Genomic DNA, 22,091 nt, shown 5'->3' with positions numbered 1-22,091 from the left:
CGCATGGTGATAGAGCGCTCAATAAATCCTTTTCAACTTTCAACTTTCAACTTTCAACAGTGCCACGGGTACCCAGAAAATGAAATGGGCGCACATGCTTATTGCACCCTCGGGCACTTTTTGTAACCCTGCCCCTGGGGAACAAGTCTCCTGAAAAGAGTGCTAAACTCTGTTGGGTTCTAGGTATCCCCCAGAAGTGTTCCTCTTTTAATCATGATTTGAGGTAAGTGATTATAATAGTGGGGTACAGATATTTTAGCTGAATCTCAAAAGGGAGACCTCCTACACCGCCCCCCCACCGTATATTCCTATGTAAATCCATATAGCAAGTCATGACCTGGTAATCCGGTTCCCCCTCATTGTAAGTGGTGTGCATGAGAGTTCTTGGGACATTGGGTGGGAGTGATACCCATGGTTGGGGCCTGCTGAATGAATGTAGGGTGTTCCACAGATTTAGGATTACTTGTAAAGTCAAGTGCATGTTTTTGTTTTTGAATTCACATCCACTGAATGGAATAGGATGGACTCTTTCTGCTCTTGAATGAAACGAATTCCAGCCTATTCCAGCTGGTCTGCTGATGCCAGCGAAGATTTGCTCTTAAACACAGTTTGGCCATGGGCATGGCTGGAGAATTCGCTTCTCATATAAGAAGACAGCTTACCTTGCCTTATCTCATTTCCTGTATCATATTCTGCAGCAGAAGCACAAAATCTGCCAGGTGTTGTCTTAATGTGTGTACACCTGAAATTGACAGTTCCCCTTAAGGTGATGCCCACAGAGCTATTCCAGGCACAAATGGAAATGCATTTTGACATGATTGGGGCCCTTGAAACATTAGACCATGCTTTGAGCGGTAGAGGTCGACTGCCAGTGTACTTTGTATGACCCCTTTGGCTTCGCCTGTGTTCACCTTTTACTTCAAGAAGTTCTGCACACCTGTGCAGAAGGAGACTAGAACCAGAAGCAGAATGCGTGGTTGTGGAGACTAGTAGGGAATGTACACCTGAATGGGTATAATTATATTTTGCTGCTTTGTCTAAAATGAAATGAGTGAGACTGCTCTGCATCGAGGTAACTCACCAAATAAAGCAAGCAGCCCAAGGCTTGCATTCCATCGGAGTTCAGAAGCACCAAACCTTCCCAGATCATAAAGCGGCAACCACTGACCAGCCTGACCTGTGATTCCTGTTTGTGAGCAACACGAAATCAGTGTGAGGATCCATGTGCCTATGCACCTGTCGCTGCTTCGTGAATCAGGTTTGGGAGGAACACCAACGTCAGCATGATGTCCCATGTGCCTGCAAACCTATCACTGCTTTGTAAACCCCATTTGTGAGTGACGCCATTGACACTGAGGGCCATTGAACCTTCACCAAAGCATTGCTGTGTGATTCTCAGCTGCAAACAATGACAATGTCAGCGCAAATGCCCTTGTGCATTTGTCTAGCATTGCCGGATGACCCCAATCTTAAAGTGATATCAAAATAGATGCAAGAGACTATGGGGAGATTTACAAAAAATTTACGCCGTGTTTGCATCACAGAAGTGACGCAGATTGGCGCAAAATCTTTTTTTCCAATTTACTTTCCAGTGCTAAACTTATTTAGCGCTGGAAATAACTTGAAAGTAACGTGAAGCAGTGCTTAGTCTAAGCGTGGTATTTTGTACTGGAAGGATACCCTTCCAGTACAAAACCTATGCTATACTCACAGAGATACCCTTGCACCTTAGAGCAAAGGTGTCTCCTTGGTGCACGGCAGCAGATTTCAGCGCTGGCGCTAGGGACAGGGGAGGAGAGTGCCATATTTCTGTAAATATTGCACTTTCCATCTCTCTCCTTTTCACAAAGCACATCTTTAATGGGTGCTGAACTGCGCTGCATTAAAAATTAGTAAATCTGGCCCTGCGTGTCCTTCCAATAACCAACATTGTTCTACCCAACAGTCGTCACCTGAATTTCGCCCTTTGAATCATGAGGGTCTGTGTACTTCCACTCTGCCAATCCTACACCTATGTCCTCTGAAATGTGACTGCCGTTTCCCTGTCAGAAAAGAGCTGCCAAGGACCATGCGGCCACTACTCGAACAAGATGGTGCTCTGTGGTTTGCTGGCAGTGAAGAAAGGGCCATATATGTTGATCCTACAAAGAGATGAATCAGGCATAGACTGTGACTGAGAGCTAACAAAGCAGCGGCTACATTTGACTTTCCTCTTGAGATTATTCTTGCAGTGCTATCCCTGCTTAAACGTGGGCAGTCTCTTGGAGACACAGATGAGTTGCAAAGTAATCATGATACACATTCAGGGTAATGATTATGCTACAAGACTTCTGAGTTAAGTAGTCATAGTTCAACAATGTAAATAAAGTTTTAGATTTTTAAGGAACAATACTGATTGGACATAATATTTCGAGAAAGTGATATATGCTCTCTGATCTAGACATTTGGTTCCACGCCACCCTCCAAGAGTAAGCTTTGAATGTTCAACCTCAGACCTCCCTGAAAATCAGAGCCTAATGAGGAAGTACTTGGCAAATAATTGAGCTCTCTCTAGTACCTGGTTCCTGTGTTCCAAGGACAGCAGCAACACATGTTTGAAGGGTTTGCTTAATTACACGTATCTCATAGGCTATGGAGAGCTTTCATGAAATTAATAGGCGTTTTCCTTGTTCCTTGCAAAGATGGACGGGGTCAGTAACTCGTATTGGTGGGAGTTCCTGTTCCTTCCTGGTTGTCTGCTTCTAGTAAGACAGGACGAGCTGAAAGTTGAAGGGTGAGAGCGAGAGCGATTGTTTTCACATCCGGGGAGCGCCTGGTAAAGGGCTCCGCCATCCTACCATATAAAGACTGCTTGCACGGAGCGCCTGGTAAAGGGCTCCTAATTACGCTGTTTTATAATTGCTCACTGTTTTAACTTTGTATATTTTAAAAATTGCACCAATACCTTGATCATAACACTTGCGTCGCACTATCACCGCCGATTGTAGCACACGATCCCCGGTCCACCACCGATTTTTCGGATTGAGTGGAGGGATTTCCCGTGCAACAGGAAGGGGCCGGCACTTCCGGTATAATCCTCCAATCAGCTGCGGGCACAGATAGCTAAAGCCAGATGCCCAGCGCAACGCGCAGCGGACGAGCTGAAAGTTGAAGGGTGAGAGCGAGAGCGATTGTTTTCACATCCGGGGAGCGCCTGGTAAAGGGCTCCGCCATCCTACCATATAAAGACTGCTTGCACGGAGCGCCTGGTAAAGGGCTCCTAATTACGCTGTTTTATAATTGCTCACTGTTTTAACTTTGTATATTTTAAAAATTGCACCAATACCTTGATCATAACACTTGCGTCGCACTATCACCGCCGATTGTAGCACACGATCCCCGGTCCACCACCGATTTTTCGGATTGAGTGGAGGGATTTCCCGTGCAACAGGAAGGGGCCGGCACTTCCGGTATAATCCTCCAATCAGCTGCGGGCACAGATAGCTAAAGCCAGATGCCCAGCGCAACGCGCAGCGGACGAGCTGAAAGTTGAAGGGTGAGAGCGAGAGCGATTGTTTTCACATCCGGGGAGCGCCTGGTAAAGGGCTCCGCCATCCTACCATATAAAGACTGCTTGCACGGAGCGCCTGGTAAAGGGCTCCTAATTACGCTGTTTTATAATTGCTCACTGTTTTAACTTTGTATATTTTAAAAATTGCACCAAAACCTTGATCATAACACTTGCGTCGCACTATCACCGCCGATTGTAGCACACGATCCCCGGTCCACCACCGATTTTTCGGATTGAGTGGAGGGATTTCCCGTGCAACAGGAAGGGGCCGGCACTTCCGGTATAATCCTCCAATCAGCTGCGGGCACAGATAGCTAAAGCCAGATGCCCAGCGCAACGCGCAGCGGACGAGCTGAAAGTTGAAGGGTGAGAGCGAGAGCGATTGTTTTCACATCCGGGGAGCGCCTGGTAAAGGGCTCCGCCATCCTACCATATAAAGACTGCTTGCACGGAGCGCCTGGTAAAGGGCTCCTAATTACGCTGTTTTATAATTGCTCACTGTTTTAACTTTGTATATTTTAAAAATTGCACCAATACCTTGATCATAACACTTGCGTCGCACTATCACCGCCGATTGTAGCACACGATCCCCGGTCCACCACCGATTTTTCGGATTGAGTGGAGGGATTTCCCGTGCAACAGGAAGGGGCCGGCACTTCCGGTATAATCCTCCAATCAGCTGCGGGCACAGATAGCTAAAGCCAGATGCCCAGCGCAACGCGCAGCGGACGCGCGCAGCGGGCGCGCCGCCTGCGCGCCGAAGGCGCGCCAAAGGCAAGCCCGTCTGCGCCCGTCCGCGACGGGCCGGGACCAGGGGCCACATCCCCTGCACCAACGCACAGCCCCATCCTAGGAAAAACGAGCCGCCGTATTCATTACTCTAGTAATGAACTTAGGAGCCTCAATATTTCAAAGGCAAACAATCCAGCACTATGCGCACGACTGGGACCTTCAAACACCACAGGCCCTTTCTGCTGCATTAACTGTAGATGGGAGAGTGTTAGCTGGCTTGATCCCACTCCGATAAACACCCCAAATCTTGCCCTCAAATGCATCTATATTAACGCAAGATCCCTGCCCAAACATGCCTCGGAGATATGGGACATTTTGACTGAGCTCAAACCCGACCTAGCCGTTATAACCGAGACCTGGCTGGATAATCATAGCACCCCTGACATTGCAACAGCCCTCCCAATTGACTATAAAATACTCTATTTAAATCGGGAGAAGAAAAGAGGGGGAGGGGTAGCCCTGATATTCAAGGACTCCCTCTCCTGCAAACAAGAAGTGATCACACAGGCCAATAGCCATGAAGCTATGGCCTTCTCGGTGTCTATAAACACTAATATTTTATTCGGCGGTGTGATAATTTACAACCCCCCAGGCAGCACGATGGATTTCTGTGCCCAGCTTTTTGCACAAGTCATGCCAGTCTGTCTCCAATACAAAAATATCCTGTTGATAGGGGATTTCAATATACACCATGACAACGACAATAATGCCCTCACTAAACAGCTTCTAGAAGATATGGAAATCCTACAACTGACTCAAAGAATCGACCAGCCTACACACACAGCAGGACACACATTGGATCTGATGTTCTCTAATATAGGTACCATCGACATCACTGCAATAACTCCAATGACTTGGACAGACCATTCTCTGATTGAGTTTTCTATCAACCTATTCTCTAGACACCTCAAATCATCAACCCAAGCATCAGTGAAAACAAGGAGATGGAAAAGATTTTCGGTAGAAAAATTCCAGCAACATTTCTCACTCACAAACATAACACCCACTAGTACGAATGATGAAATACAACAACTCCAGAACAACATCAGCAGTGCACTGGAACACTGCTCCGTCTCACACTCTAAACACAAAAATAGATCCACGGGATCAGAGAAATGGTACGGATCTGAATTAAAGTTAATGAAAAGGAAATGCACACTTTATGAACATAAATGGAGACTCAATAAAACTCATGAAACTAGAGCCACTTACAAAAAAGAACTCTCACTCTATATTAAAGCTATCAGAAAAGCGAAGAAGGACTATTTCTCAAATAGAATAACTGAAAATAGAAATTCTTCAAAAGAACTTTTCAGAATAGTCAGGGAACTATGCAGCCCAACGAGTCTTTCAAGTGATCTCCCTCCCTCGCAAGAAAATTGCAATAAAATAAACAAATATTTCTGCGAGAAAATTGACACAATCTATGCCTCCTTTTCAAATACCGATCTGAGTTATACTGAACCCCATGTACCATCTTCAGTCCAGGCTAACTGTCTCAGGTTCGGCCCCTTCTCAGAGGAGGAGGTGTGCAAAGTAATGCTAGAAGTAAAATCAGGCTCCCCCTTAGATCCATGTCCACATCATATATTCTCACAATTAACCTCGACAATAGGTCCTGCCGTTACAAAAGCATTGAACTCTTCCCTAAACTCTGCTGAATTTCCTAAAATTTGGAAAAACGCCATAGTTACCCCTCTACTAAAAAAAGCGGGAACTGATGTTAACAACCCGGCAAATTATCGGCCCATATCTCAGTTACCCTACCTATCCAAGGTGTTGGAAAAATTAGTCAACAGACAGTTGTCTAACTTCCTGGAAGTCAATGATCTACTGGATATATCTCAAACAGGGTTCCGGACTAACAACAGTACAGAGACATCCCTACTAGCAGTGATGGATAACATCAGAACCCAGGTAGATCGTGGGAAAACAGTCGCCCTGATATTATTAGATCTCTCGGCGGCTTTCGATACTGTACCCCACAACCGGTTACTGGAAATCCTTGCAGCAAAAGGAATCCAGGAAAAAGCCTTAGGGTGGCTACAGTCTTTCCTGCAAGACAGGACACAATCGGTGCAGATGGGTGACTTTCTATCCACTCCCCAGAACATCAAATATGGGGTCCCACAGGGGGCGTCATTGAGCCCGACTCTGTTCAATGTGTTCGTCTCCTCACTGGCCAAAATAGGAAGGAAATGGGGTGTCGATATGTGTTCCTATGCAGACGACACCCAATTGATGATCACACTAGACGAGGATGACGACCCTAAGAATAGACTACTCAACTGCCTTATGGAATTAGCCACCTGGATGCATAGGCACTGTCTTAAATTAAATGCAGACAAATCGGAAATAATGTTGTTTGGCAGACATTCACAGCTATGGGACAACAGCTGGTGGCCCCCAACATTGGGCACCCCCCCTAACCCTACTTCGATGGCTAAGAATCTAGGGGTGTCACTAGATAATACTTTAAGCATGAAAACCCACGTCTCAACAATCTGTGGAAAAGGCTTTGCAGTACTAAAAATGCTCCGAAGAGTCTTTCCATGGATCCCTATTGCATGTAGGAAGATCTTGGTTCAGTCTCTACTTATGAGTAGACTGGACTATGGAAACTCCCTGTTCGTAGGAATGGCCGACAATCTCTTTTCCAAACTACAGGTCGTACAAAATGCTGCAGCCAAGGCAATATGCAACAAAAGAAAATACGACTCAGCCAAGAGCTGTATGAGAGAACTTCACTGGCTGCCAATGAGACAAAGAGCTATCTTTAAGTTACTGTGCATAACGCATAGAACACTACATGACACGGGCCCCGGTATTCTAAAAAACAAAGTCCAAATCTATGTCCCATCTAGGAATCTACGCTCCCAAACCACAGCTAGAGCCAGAACCACACGCGTGAAAACAACAAAAATGGGCGGTCGAGCCTTTTCCCACCTGGCGGCTACCAGTTGGAATGCGCTGCCTATGAATCTTAGACTAACAAACAGCCATCTGCTCTTTAGGAAGCAGTTGAAAACTTTCCTCTTCCCTAAACCTGACTAAAATTTTTCCTTCTTGTGCCTCCCTTCACTTCCTGCACTGCCACAATAGCGCCGTGATATCCTATCTGGGATGATTGTTTGCGCTCTATAAGTACCTATAACATAACATAACATAAGTTTTACTGTGTTGGCTCTTAATAGTCCTTCCTGTGGATGGGGTTTCCTGTCAGTAGGATTTCCTCTGGATGGTTATTTCTGTTGCTACTGGCTACAAATTGACTGCATATGGAAGTCAGGGTTGGTTTTACACATCCTGTTAGTCTGAAATTGGAAATGGAGGACCTGCAGATGCCCAGATGCATCACAGTGGTATAGTATTGTTGGGTGAAGGTCTTTCTTTTGAGTCATCAAATACATCTGTTTAATCTTACAGTGAGTTAAGGTACGGTGTGAGTTTTATACAGCTTGATAGCCTGAGATTGGTATTGTAGCCTATTGCGCAGGGTCAGATAAAGATGTAAGGTTTAAGGTCACAGAGAAGCGTTGATAGAGGTTCACATTCAAATATGTTTGAGGTAGATCACTATAAGCATAAAAATACCAATAATAATAATAACAACATTATTACCCAAACAAAATGGTCTCTCAACACCAGGGAAGCCAGGACGTCTGCTATGATGCGTGTTCTATTTGGCATGCTGGAAGGCGCCTCCTAAACGGAGTTTTACAGGCACACTATGCTGCAGATATAGCCACCCTGATTGTTCTTGAGCAACCTAATACGTCCTCTGATCTGTACATATCCAGCCTTGAAGCAGAGCCTACCGTTTTTAAACGTTGCATATTTAATGAACATTACAAAGTTTTTAAACAATATAGAAAAAGTAAGAGAATTTCAACTAAAAGCAGGTATGTGGGAGGAAAACACTACAAAAATATTCAACTTTATTTAAAAGAGAATTATCTCGAGGAAACGTTTTTGAAAGAAACGCTCTTACAAACATATCTCCTACTAACAAATTCGGACGTAGTTTGGTCAATTTTGGCAACTTTGCTCTACTGCATTCATAAAGTTTGAACCTTTGCCGCTCTCAACTCAAACACTAGACACATCAATACCCAGGAAATGAAAGAGTATTCCCCACCCTCCCACACAGACATTTAATGAGTCCCTAAAAATGTATCAGTACTAGGTGTGGACCAGAACACAACTACAGTCTGCCAAAGTATATCTTTGAGAATTTCGTTTTTTTGTCCATCTATCCGCTGTCGTGCGTCCATCTCGCATATTTTATATATCCCTCTTACACCCAAAAGCAATTATACTTTTGTAGAAAATCAAAGGCATTCCATTAAATGTTTTCAATAACAACTAAAGAAGTCACACGCAGCTCACAACAAAGCAAAGCAGGGAAACAAATGGTTATCAGATAAGATAGGTCCTTATTTATAGATAAAAATTCAGTAATCTGCTAATAAGCAGAGAGTCTCCCGTCCCTTCTTTTTGGAGTCCATGGCTGGCCTATACACTCTAAATAGGGTGGACGGGATATTTGCAACTTTTTGACCAAGTCCTGCATCCACCACATTTTACATAAGGCGCTTGGTCTTATTTTATGTCCATAAAGGTAAGTGGATGGAGTTAGTCGAGCAATGCAGTAAATGAAGCAGACTCCACTCCTTTACATAGGGGTCTCTCTGGACTCACATGTCAGTCCGTCAGGCAGGCTGATCCATCAAATTTATTCTTTGACTATACCCTATTAGGATATCCTATTAAAGGCCTTCACAACGCCAATCTCATTTTGGTTATCCACCCCTGTTTCACAATTGATTATATTGGATGCCTCAGTTGTTGAAAAGACCAAGTCGAAATGTTCAGGAAAATTACCCTCTTGGTCCTGATGATGATCTTGCAGCAATACATTGGTCGAAATGCTGTTGAAACACACAGCTTTAAAGTAGGGGTTTGAGAAATTCTCTGAACTTGCTTTCGTATTATTACGTGTAATTTTGGCAAAATTACCAAAATGCAAATATGTCCCTTTGCGCTATATTTGTGCACTAAAATGTAACCTTGCATCAGTTTTTGACGTGAGGGTGCCTTTCACACTAAAAGAAAGTGCAAAAAGCACAAGCAACGCAAACAACAGGCACTCACTTCTGTTGTTCCCTTGAGTTTGCTGTAAATCTTTACACACAGATATTATGTTCTCTGTAAAGTTTTACAGGAATGGGGCGTAATTACAAAAAGGTGCGTAAGTGTGTCATTTCATGTGACAAGCGAAGCACACATTTCTGAAATTATGCAAATTACTCTGGGGTAGTTTACATTTTGATTGGGCCCACTTTGAAGATGGTTTCTGAAACAGTCCTTGCAAATTACCATGTTGGAATGGAGATATTTCCATAGATACTCTGCAATGAATATAACAGTAGGCAGCTTTTTTGATGTTCAAACACTTTGGGGCTATATTTCTTTTCTCTATTACATTTGAACTGTGTTAGTCTTTCTTTGCGCTGAGCACTTTGTTGTATTCTGGCAATTACAGTAACATCAAATTACTTTAATGCTTTTGAAGGGATTAGACTTGATCCCTCATTTAAATGGCGTGCCGTTTACTCTTCAATTTATTTATCGATTAATTTGGTTTATTTAATATTGCAGTGGAAACGCGAAAATGCTTGAAGGATACCTCGTTGGAATGTTGTCATGAAATAATGTTTGAGCCTGCTTCCACAAGAGGTTTCTGGATCAGCTCCTGTAGTCTTTCTCCAGAAGAGAGGCCTTGAGAATGTCAAGAGGACCCAGGCGTTTTATGTCCCTTCTCTTAGGGCTTCTGGGCAAAGCGTGCCTGGTTGGTCAAGAGTACCGCCCAAAAGAGAACATGTGGGGATTCACCTGGTCTACTTCCTGGCAAGCACTTCTTCAGAATAGGTTGTTACTGTGAAGAAGGTTACGGCTGTAGCACAGGTCAGGATGCTCTTCTTCAAAGCATCTGCACCAGCATAGCATGGCATGCAGCATCATGCAGTCAATCTCGAAAGCTAATATCCAATCCAGACTCTTTAGTGCAGGTTGTTCCTCAGAAAATAGCAATTTCATTTTATATATAAAAGATCAGTTTTATATGATGCAACCAGAATTCACAAAAGGTGTGGACACGGTGCTTTAACGAGTGTTGAAGAGACAGGTGTAACACATAGGTAAGTATTTGGAAACATAGGTAGTTGCTCCGAGATGCAAGTAGACACAGAACAATGGGCAATGAAAACTCAGTGACAAGACTGAGGAAGGGGGACATCGAAAGGTATTGGAGAAAGAGTCAAGGCAGTCAGGCAAATAGGTTTGTTTCATATATTACATCAACTAAACACAGGATCATAAGCGCAAAAAGAAAACGATCAATATCACGATAAATATCTCACATACAATCACAATACTTTATGTACACTTCTGATGCAGAGTTTTACATTTCATGGTTTAACAATTCTTCTGTACCTCGCACGTCTGCATCTATCCATTCCTCTTTAAATTCCTTTTTGTTTCTGTCTCTTCCTTTCATCTGCTACTCGCACGCCACCTTTTCTCTCTGACTAGCACCAGTGTTTTGCCTTTTGTTTCCTATTCTTTCTACCTCACATTTTTAGGTCTCGCCTGGCTATAGCGTAAGCGATCGCACAGCGAGACTTATATAGGGGCTTCCGAAAATGCTCCCAAAGGCTTCCCAGGCGGATCGGGTAGCGGTTACGCGCACAACCACGCGCATTCCATTTGCCACCAGCTACTTCCTGCGCGTGCGCCGCCTCACGCATTCAGAGAGATTTAGTAAGGGGCACAAGACCTTAGGAATGCGGTTTATGGCCAGTGCATGTGAGGCATTCAAGCGCGAAGCTGGCATCTGGCATCGGACTTGAAAGCAGCAGACTGCTTTCGCCAGAACTTTCGTTATAACTCACACCCCATATGCTCGTTCCCTCCCACCCTTCCTTTGATGTCCGCTTTTCTTGTTGTTTACAAACCACGCCACACACTGCTGCACGCCACACACTGCTGCATGCCACACACTGCTGCACGTCGCACACTGCTGCACGCCGCACACTACCGCACGCCACACACTGCTGCGCACACTGCTGCATTGCACACTGCTGCATTACACACTGCTGCACGCCGCACACTGCTGCACGCCGCACACTGCTGCACGCCGCACACTACTGCACGCCTCACACTGCTGTACGCTGCACACTGCTACACGCCACACACTGCTGCACGCCACACACTGCTGCATGCTGCTGCACGCCACACACTGCTGCACGCCACACACTGCTGCACACTGCTGCATTACTCACTGCTGCATGCTGCACGACACTGCTGCACGCCGCACACTGCTGCATGCCTCACACTGCTGCACGCCACACACTGCTGCATGCCGCTGCACGCCACACACTGCTGCACGCCACACACTGCTGCACGCCGCACACTGCTGCACGCCACACACTGCTACACGAAACACTGTTGCACGCCACACACTGCTGCACGCCGCACAATGCTCCACGAAACACTGCTGCACGCCACACACTGCTGCATGGCACACACTGCTGCATGCCGCACACTGCTGCATGCCACACACTGCTGCACACTGCTGCATTACTCACTGCTGCATGCTGCACGACACTGCTGCACGACGCACACTGCTGCACACAGTGCAGCATGCCTCACACTGCTACACGAAACACTGCTGCACGCCACACACTGCTGCACGCCGCACACTGCTGCACACCACACACTGCTGCACGCCGCACACTGCTGCACGCCGCACACTACCACATGCCACACACTGCTTCGCACACTGCTGCATTACACACTGCTGCATGCCGCACACTGCTGCACGCCGCACACTGCTGCACGAAACACTGCTGCACGCCTCACATTACTGCACGCCTCACACTGCTGCATGCCTCATACTGCTGCACGCCTCACACTGCTGCACGCCGCACACTGCTGCACGCCACACACTGCTGCATGCCGCTGCACACCACACACTGTTGCACGCCACAGACTGCAGCATGCCGCACACTGCTGCACGCCGCACACTGCTACACGCCGCACAATGCTACACGAAACACTGCTGCACGCCGCACACTGCTGCACGCCGCACACTGCTGCACGCCGCACACTGCTGCACGCCACACACTGCTGCACGCCACACACTGCTGCACGCCACACACTGCTGCACACTGCTGCATTACTCACTGCTGCATACTGCACGACACTGCTGCACGTAGCACACTGCTGCACGCAGCACACTGCTGCACGCCGCACACTGCTGCACGCCACACACTGCTGCATGCCGCTGCACGCCACACACTGTTGCACGCCACAGACTGCAGCATGCCGCACACTGCTGCACGCCGCACACTGCTACATGCCGCACAATGCTACATGAAACACTGCTGCAGGCCGCACACTGCTGCACGCCGCACACTGCTGCACGCCGCACACTGCTGCACGCCACACACTGCTGCACGCCGCACACTGCTGCATGCCACACACTGCTGCACACTGCTGCATTACTCACTGCTGCATACTGCACGACACTGCTGCACGTAGCACACTGCTGCACGCAGCACACTGCTGCACGCCACACACTGCTGCATGCCGCACACTGCTGCATGCCGCTGCACGCCACACAGTGCTGCATGCCTCACACTGCTAAACGAAACACTGCTGCACGCCGCACACTGCTGCACGCCACACACTGCTGCACGCCGCACACTGCTGCATGCCTCACACTGCTGCACGACGCACACTACCGCACGCCACACACTGCTGCATTACACACTGCTGCATTACACACTGCTGCACGCCGCACACTGCTGCACGTGCACGCCACACACTGCTGCATGCCACACACTGCTGCATGCCTCACACTGCTGCACGCCTCACACTGCTGCACGCCTCACAGTGCTGCACGCCTCAGACCGCTGCACGCCACACACTGCTGCACGCCGCACACTGCTGCATGCCACACACTGCTGCATGCCACTGCACGCCACCCACTGCTGCACGCCACCCACTGCTGCACGTCGCACACTGCTGCACGCCGCACACTGCTGCATGCCACACACTGCTGCACGCCACTGCACGCCACACACTGCTGCATGCCACCCACTGCTGCACGCTGCACACTGCTGCATGCAGCACACTGCTGCACGCCACACACTGCTGCACGCCACACACTGCTGCACGCCACACACTGCTGCACAGCACACACTGCTGCACGCCTCACACTGCTGCACGCCACGCACTGCTGCACACTGCTGCATTACTCACTGCTGCATGCTGCACAACACTGCTGCACGCCGCACACTGCTGCACGCCGCACACTGCTGCACACCACACACTGCTGCACACTGCTGCATTACTCACTGCTGCATGCTGCACGACACTGCTGCACGCAGCACACTGCTGCACGCCACACACTGCTGCATGCCGCACACTGCTGCAAGCCGCTGCACACCACAGTGCTGCATGCCTCACACTGCTACATGAAACACTGCTGCACGCCACACACTGCTGCACGCCGCACACTGCTGCATGCCACACACTGCTGCACGCCACACACTGCTGCACGCTGCACACTACCGCATGCCACACACTGCTGCGCACACTGCTGCATTACACACTTCTGCATTACACACTGCTATACGCCTCACACTGCTGCACGCCTCACACTGCTGTACGCCACACACTGCTGCACGCCACACACTGCTGCACGCCACACACTGCTGCACGCCTCACACTGCTGCACGCCTCACACTGCTGCACGCCGCACACTGCTGCACGCCACACACTGTTGCACGCCACACACTGCTACATGCCGTTGCACGCCACACACTGCTGCTCACCGCACACTGCTGCATGCCGCACACTGCTGCACGCCGCACACTGCTGCACGCCACACACTGCTGCACGCCGCACAATGCTACATGAAACACTGCTGCACGCCACACACTGCTGCACGGCACACACTGCTGCACGCCGCACACTGCTGCACGCCACACACTGCTGCGCACACTGCTGCATTACACACTGCTGCATTACACTGCTGCACGCCGCTGCACGCCACACACTGCTGCATGCCGCACACTGCTGCACGCCGCACACTGCTGCACGCCACACACTGCTGCACGCCGCACAATGCTACATGAAACACTGCTGCACGGCACACACTGTTGCACGCCGCACACTGCTGCACGCCACACACTGCTGCACACTGCTGCTTTACTCACTGCTGCATGCTGCACAACACTGCTGCACGCCGCACACTGCTGTACTCCGCACACTGCTGCACGCCGCACACTGCTGCACGCCGCTACACGCCACACAGTGCTGCATGCCTCACACTGCTGCACGCCACACACTGCTGCACGCCTCACACTGCTGCACGCCTCACACTGCTGTACACCGCACACTGCTGCACGCCGCACACTGTTGCACGCCACACACTGCTGCACGCCACACACTGCTACATGCCGCTGCATGCCACACACTGCTGCACGCCACACACTGCTGCACACCGCACACTGCTGCATGCCACACACTGCTGCATGCCACACACTGCTGCACGCCGCACAATGCTACATGAAACACTGCTGCATGCCACACACTGCTGCACGGCACACACTGCTGCACGCCGCACACTGCTGCATGCCAAACACTGCTGCGCACACTGCTGCATTACACACTGCTGCATTACACACTGCTGCACGCCGCACACTGCTGCATGCCTCACACTGCTACACGAAACACTGCTGCACGCCTCACACTGCTGCACGCCTCACACTGCTGCACGCCTCACTGCTGCACGCCTCACACTGATGCACGCCACACACTGCTGCACGCCACACACTGCTGCACGCCTCACACTGCTGCACGCCTCACACTGCTGCACGCCGCACACTGCTGCACACCACACACTGCTGCACACCACACACTGCTGCATGCCGCTGCATGCCACACACTGCTGCACGCCGCACACTGCTGCACGCCACACACTGCTTCACGCCACACAATGCTACATGAAACACTGCCACACGGCACACACTGCTGCACGCCACACACTTCTGCACACTGCTGCATTACTCACTGCTGCATGCTGCACGACACTGCTGCACGCCGCACACTGCTGCATGCCGCACACTGCTGCACGCTGCACACAGCTGCATGCCGCTGCACGCCACACAGTGCTGCATGCCTCACACTGCTACACAAAACACTGCTGCATGCCACACACTGCTGCACGTCGCACACTGCTGCACGCCGCACACTGCTGCACGCCTCACACTGCTGCACGCCTCACACTGCTGCACGCCTCACACTGCTGCATGCCACACACTGCTGCACACCGCACACTGCTGCACGCCACACACTGCTGCACGCCGCACACTGCTGCACGCCACACACTGCTGCACACTGCTGCATTACTCACTGCTGCATGCTGCACGACACTGCTGCATGTAGCACACTGCTGCACGCAGCACACTGCTGCATGCCGCACACTGCTGCACGCCACACACTGCTGCATGCCGCACACTGCTGCACGCTGCTGCACACCACACAGTGCTGCATGCCTCACACTGCTACACGAAACACTGCTGCATGCCGCCCACTGCTGCACGCCACACACTGCTGCATGCCACACACTGCTGCACACCTCACACTGCTGCACGCCTCACACTGCTGCACGACGCACACTACCGCACGCCACACACTGCTGCATTACACACTGCTGCATTACACACTGCTGCACGCCACACACTGCTGCACGCTGCACACTGCTGCACGCCTCACACTGCTACACAAAACACTGCTGCATGCCTCACACTGCTGCACACCACACACTGCTGCACGCCACACACTGCTGCATGCCACACACTGCTGCACGCCTCACACTGCTGCGCGCCTCACACTGCTGCATGCCTCACACTGCTGCACGCCGCACACTGCTGCACGCCGCACACTGCTGCATGCCGCACACTGCTGCACGCCACACACTGCTGCACGCCACACACTGCTGCATGCCGCTGCACGCCACCCACTGCTGCACGCCACACTGCTGCACGCAGCACACTGCTGCACGCGGCACACTGCTACATGCCACACAGTGCTGCACACCGCTGCACGCCACACACTGCTGCACGCCACACACTGCTGCACACAGCACACTGCTGCACGCCGCACACTGCTGCACGCCGCACACTGCTGCACGCCACACACTGCTGCACACAGCACACTGCTGCACGCCGCACACTGCTGTACGCCACACACTGCTGCACACCACACACTGCTGCACGCCGCACAATGCTGCATGCCACACACTGTTGCACGGCACACACTGCTGCACGGCACACACTGCTGCACGCCTCACACTGCTGCACGCCACACACTGCTGCACGCCACGCACTGCTGCACACTGCTGCATTACTCACTGCTGCATGCAGAACGACACTGCTGCACGCAGCACACTGCTGCATGCCGCACACTGCTGCACGCCACACACTGCTGCACACTGCTGCATTACTCACTGCTTCATGCTGCATGACACTGCTGCACGCAGCACACTGCTGCACGCCGCACACTGCTGCATGCCACACACTGCTGCACGCCGCTGCACGCCACAATGCTGCATGCCTCACACTGCTACATGAAACACTGCTGCACGCCACACACTGCTGCACGCCGCACTCTGCTGCATGCCACACACTGCTGACCGCCACACACTGCTGCACGCCACACACTACCGCACGCCACACACTGCTGCATTACACACTGCTGCACGCCGCACACTGCTGCACGCCGCACACTGCTGCATGCCTCACACTGCTACACGAAACACTGCTGCACGCCTCACACTGCTGCACGCCTCACACTGCTGCACGCCACACACTGCTGCACGCCACACACTGCTGCACGCCACACACTGCTGCACGCCTCACACTGCTGCATGCCGCACACTGCTGCACGCCACACACTGCTGCACGCCACACACTGCTACATGCCACTGCACGCCACTCACTGCTGCATGCCACACACTGCTGCACGCCGCACACTGCTGCACGCCACACACCGCTGCACACCACACACTGCTGCACGCCACACACTGCTGCACGCCGCACAATGCTACATGAAACACTGCTGCACGCCACACACTGCTGCACGGCACACACTGCTGCACGCCACACACTGCTGCACGCCACACACTGCTGCGCACAGTGCTGCATTACACACTGCTGCATTACACACTGCTGCACGCCGCCCACTGCTGCACGCCTCACACTGCTACACGAAACACTGCTGCACGCCTCATACTGCTGCACGCCTCACACTGCTGCATGCCTCACAATGCTGCATGCCACACACTGCTGCACGCCACACACTTCTGCATGCCACACACTGCTGCACGCCTCACACTGCTGCACACCTCACACTGCTGCACGCCTCACACTGCTGCTCGCCTCACACTGCTGCACGCCGCACACTGCTGCACGCCACACACTGCTGCATGCCACTGCACGCCACACACTGATGCACGCCGCACACTGCTGCACGCCACACACTGCTGCATGCCACACACTGCTGCATGCCACACACTGCTGCACGCCGCACAATGCTACATGAAACACTGCTGCACGGCACACACTGCTGCACGCCACACACTGCTTCATGCCACACACTGCTGCACACTGCTGCATTACTCACCGCTGCATGCTGCACGACACTGCTGCATGCCGCACACTGCTGCACGCCGCACACTGCTGCACGCTGCTGCACGCCACACAGTGCTGCATGCCTCACTCTGCTTCACGAAACACTGCTGCACGCCACACACTGCTGCACGCCGCACACTGCTGCACGCCTCACACTGCTGCACGCCTCACACTGCTGCACGCCTCACACTGCTGCACACCACACACTGCTGCATGCCGCACACTGCTGCACGCCGCACACTGCTGCACTCCACACACTGCTTTTATGCGAGTTTATGCTACTGACATTGTAAATGACAATGCCTTTTATTTGTTTTAAAACCAAAACATAAATAAAAGGCGTTGTAATTTTACAATGCCAATAGCTCAAACTCTTATAAATGCGAGACCTATTGCATTGCAAATGCTTGTTTTCTATTCACCTGATCTGTAGGTCCTAATCATCTCTGTATCTCTTTTAAACCACCCCTGCTCATGCTCTCTTGCCGTGCTCGCTTGTGTATGGTCTGTCCTTGTTGAGCTGCAAGTGCACTGCCTCCACGGCCCTCTATGCACCCTTCCCTTTCTCTTTCCATGCCAATAGCTCCACTCTGTTATGACATAATCTCAATTCTTCCTCTTTTACTTCCATGTGGCTTTCTTTCAAGAATCCGCTTTTGCACCTCCTACCTCCACCTCCCTAATGCTCCTCATATGCGCTTCTGTCTTTTTCATTCTCCATACTTGACTCCAGTTTCACTCCATGGTTTTTTATCACTCCTTATTCTTATCTTATTCTTTTCCCCACCCATAACCTCTCTAGCCTCTTCTGCTTTCTCTCCAACAGGTTCATAGTATGCCCGTCTCACCCTGTCTTGTAGTCCCTCTCTCTTTCTCCTTCTCTCTCTCTCTGGTTATCTTTGTTTCGAACTCTCCCCCTTTATTCTTTCCTCTCTGACACTTTTTCTCTCTTTTCCATATTAGGCTGCCAAGCTTCCAATGTCCATCATCATTGTTGGAGTGGGACAGGCTGAATTTGATGGTAAGAACTTTGCTCAAAGTTACAAAAGTAAAGCTTGGATCCGCAAATAAAATGCAATTTTCCATTGATGTATCAAGTCCAGCATAGAGTGTCATTGCAGCCTCCCCTGCTTGGAGCAGAGCCCCATAGCATTTTTGGGGTCTGCCCTCCACCTGTCACATTCGTGATCTACTCTGTCAACCCTGCAGCCCAGAAGAAGATTCTTCAACCTTTAGGATTTAATTAGAAGTGGCTGTCGCATTTAGAAGTGGTTTATTTACTTATTGATGGTAGTTCTCATAAAGAACTCATAACATCAAGTGATGATGCAAAGCACTCAAGGAGAGAAGAGCAGGAGAGGCAGCTCATATGGGTTTGTTTGTGATTCGGGTTTCAGGCATTATGGGACCTGTGAGCCTTGGACAGTCAAGTGGTGGGTCAGACCACTGAGGAGCCTCAGGAAGTTCAAGTCTTTGGCGAGAAGCTATAGCATTCTAGAGGGTGGGTTCTTGAGCATTGAGAGATTTCACATTAGGATGCTTGAATTTATTCAGTTCATCGGGTCGTGGGTTTACGGATGCTGACTTTAGGTTTCTGGTCAGCTGATAAGTACGCAAAAGTATGGTGGGGAATACAGGTCAGCAGATGCTCTGCCCGCTGCTGGTCTTGCAGCGGAACATCCGCCATATTCAGAGATCTGCATCTTCCTAGTTGGGATCTCTGAAATAAAAGTGCATTCTCCTGTGTGACTGATGCACTTTCGTTACTGTGGCACCGCTTCACGGGCCACCATGTTGAAGCATGTTGAAGCATTCTCAAAGTTGAGCTTTTGAGCTGTAAAGCAAAAGAGAAATGTCCCAGACTAATTAAGGACATTTGAAAATGTTTCTTCCTAGGGCTGCCGTGCCACTCATGACTGTCCTAGGAAGGAAAAACACAAGGGTAATTGCCACATCCCAGATAGCGCAGAACGGTGGCCTAGTGATGGATAGACGCTATGTCAAGGTTGTCTATTAGTTGTTCCTTCACCTCTACCCAGGACAGGAGAACTGCAAGTTCGGTGGGGTGAAATACCACCCAAGATTTTGTACTTTTTGCAAAGGCTGAGATGGGGTCCCCAGGAAGCCAGTTATTTAAATAAAAGAGGGGGGTTTTCATTTATGGCCACAACTGGAAAAAAGATAGAGTCCATTACCTATAAGCTCAATTATCATAGAGATACAGAGCTTTCATCTCTATTGTTGGATTATCACATGAACATGGAGCATCTCAGACAGATACAATCCTCCTGAGGCGAATTAGCCGGGAGACGCTCCACATTTTAAAAAATAATCGTATACTTGTACTCACCTGCTCCACATTTTAAAAAATAATCGTATACTTGTACTCACCTGTGTTGTGTTGTGTTTGGTTTTAAAAAAGCACCTCACTCGCGTTGACCCAGCACCTCGCACAGCTGATTGATAGCTGCCGCGGAGGGAGGGACGCCCACCCCACAGGCCACGCCCCCTTTAACCTCTACAAAAGCGCGCGCTGACTGAAAGCGGCGCTCAGACAGATACAATCCTCCTGAGGCGAATTAGCCGGGAGACGCTCCACATTTTAAAAAAAATAATCGTATACTTGTACTCACCTGTGTTGTGTTGTGTTTGGTTTTAAAAAAGCACCTCACTCGCGTTGACCCAGCACCTCGCACAGCTGATTGATAGCTGCCGCGGAGGGAGGGACGCCCACCCCACAGGCCACGCCCCCTTTAACCTCTACAAAAGCGCGCGCTGACTGAAAGCGGCGCTCAGACAGATACAATCCTCCTGAGGCGAATTAGCCGGGAGACGCTCCACATTTTAAAAAAAATAATCGTATACTTGTACTCACCTGTGTTGTGTTGTGTTTGGTTTTAAAAAAGCACCTCACTCGCGTTGACCCAGCACCTCGCACAGCTGATTGATAGCTGCCGCGGAGGGAGGGACGCCCACCCCACAGGCCACGCCCCCTTTAACCTCTACAAAAGCGCGCGCTGACTGAAAGCGGCGCTCAGACAGATACAATCCTCCTGAGGCGAATTAGCCGGGAGACGCTCCACATTTTAAAAAATAATCGTATACTTGTACTCACCTGTGTTGTGTTGTGTTTGGTTTTAAAAAAGCACCTCACTCGCGTTGACCCAGCACCTCGCACAGCTGATTGATAGCTGCCGCGGAGGGAGGGACGCCCACCCCACAGGCCACGCCCCCTTTAACCTCTACAAAAGCGCGCGCTGACTGAAAGCGGCGCTCAGACAGATACAATCCTCCTGAGGCGAATTAGCCGGGAGACGCTCCACATTTTAAAAAATAATCGTATACTTGTACTCACCTGTGTTGTGTTGTGTTTGGTTTTAAAAAAACACCTCACTCGCGTTGACCCAGCACCTCGCACAGCTGATTGATAGCTGCCGCGGAGGGAGGGACGCCCACCCCACAGGCCACGCCCCCTTTAACTCCTCCTCTCCTCTATAGATATGTGCAACCATAGGACGCGCAGCGGACGAGCGCAGCGGGCGCGCCGATTGCGCGCCGAAGGCGCGCTTAAGGCAAGCTCGTCTGCGCTCGTCCGCGCCCGGCCGGGCCCAGAGGCCACGTCCTCTGGTTTCCCCAGAGGCGACAGACTGGTATACAGCCGAGACCTCTTATGCCAGCTACGGCCACCTATCTCTCCTAAATGCGCCATCCCATTACACCCTTTGGAGATTCCTCGACGCTGTAAGTATTGCAATCTACACTTATGCACTCCAACCACTAAACCATCAGGCGAGCTAATGACCTACTCCATGTTTCTTTTGAACTGTAGGTCCCTCGTAAAACATTGCCTAGAGATCTCCCTACTACTAGAGGAATACTCCCCAGATGCTCTGTTTCTGACTGAGACTTGGCTGAACCAAGACTCTCAGCCAGACCTGGCACAAGCTATCATCCCAGGGTACCAGATAGCACGCGCAGACCGGCCT

General features: G+C 50.4%; 1 protein-coding gene across 1 annotated transcript in view; it reads left to right on the top strand.

Moving 5' to 3' along the window:
• LOC146870586 (copine-8-like) overlaps positions 1 to 22,091 on the top strand; it is a 1,950,277-nt gene that overhangs the window by 1,612,883 nt on the left and 315,303 nt on the right. Inside the window, exon 15 of the mRNA XM_085643269.1 lies at positions 19,069 to 19,126. Coding sequence (XP_085499395.1) covers positions 19,069 to 19,126 — 58 coding nt within the window. The remainder of the gene's footprint in view (positions 1 to 19,068; positions 19,127 to 22,091) is intronic.

This window comes from Triturus cristatus, chromosome 1_1 (genome assembly GCF_964204655.1).
Source record: "Triturus cristatus chromosome 1_1, aTriCri1.1, whole genome shotgun sequence".
NCBI classification, from domain to species: domain Eukaryota; kingdom Metazoa; phylum Chordata; class Amphibia; order Caudata; family Salamandridae; genus Triturus; species Triturus cristatus.
Note: the sequence above shows the minus strand (reverse complement) of the source record. Positions and strands in the feature narration are given on the sequence as shown.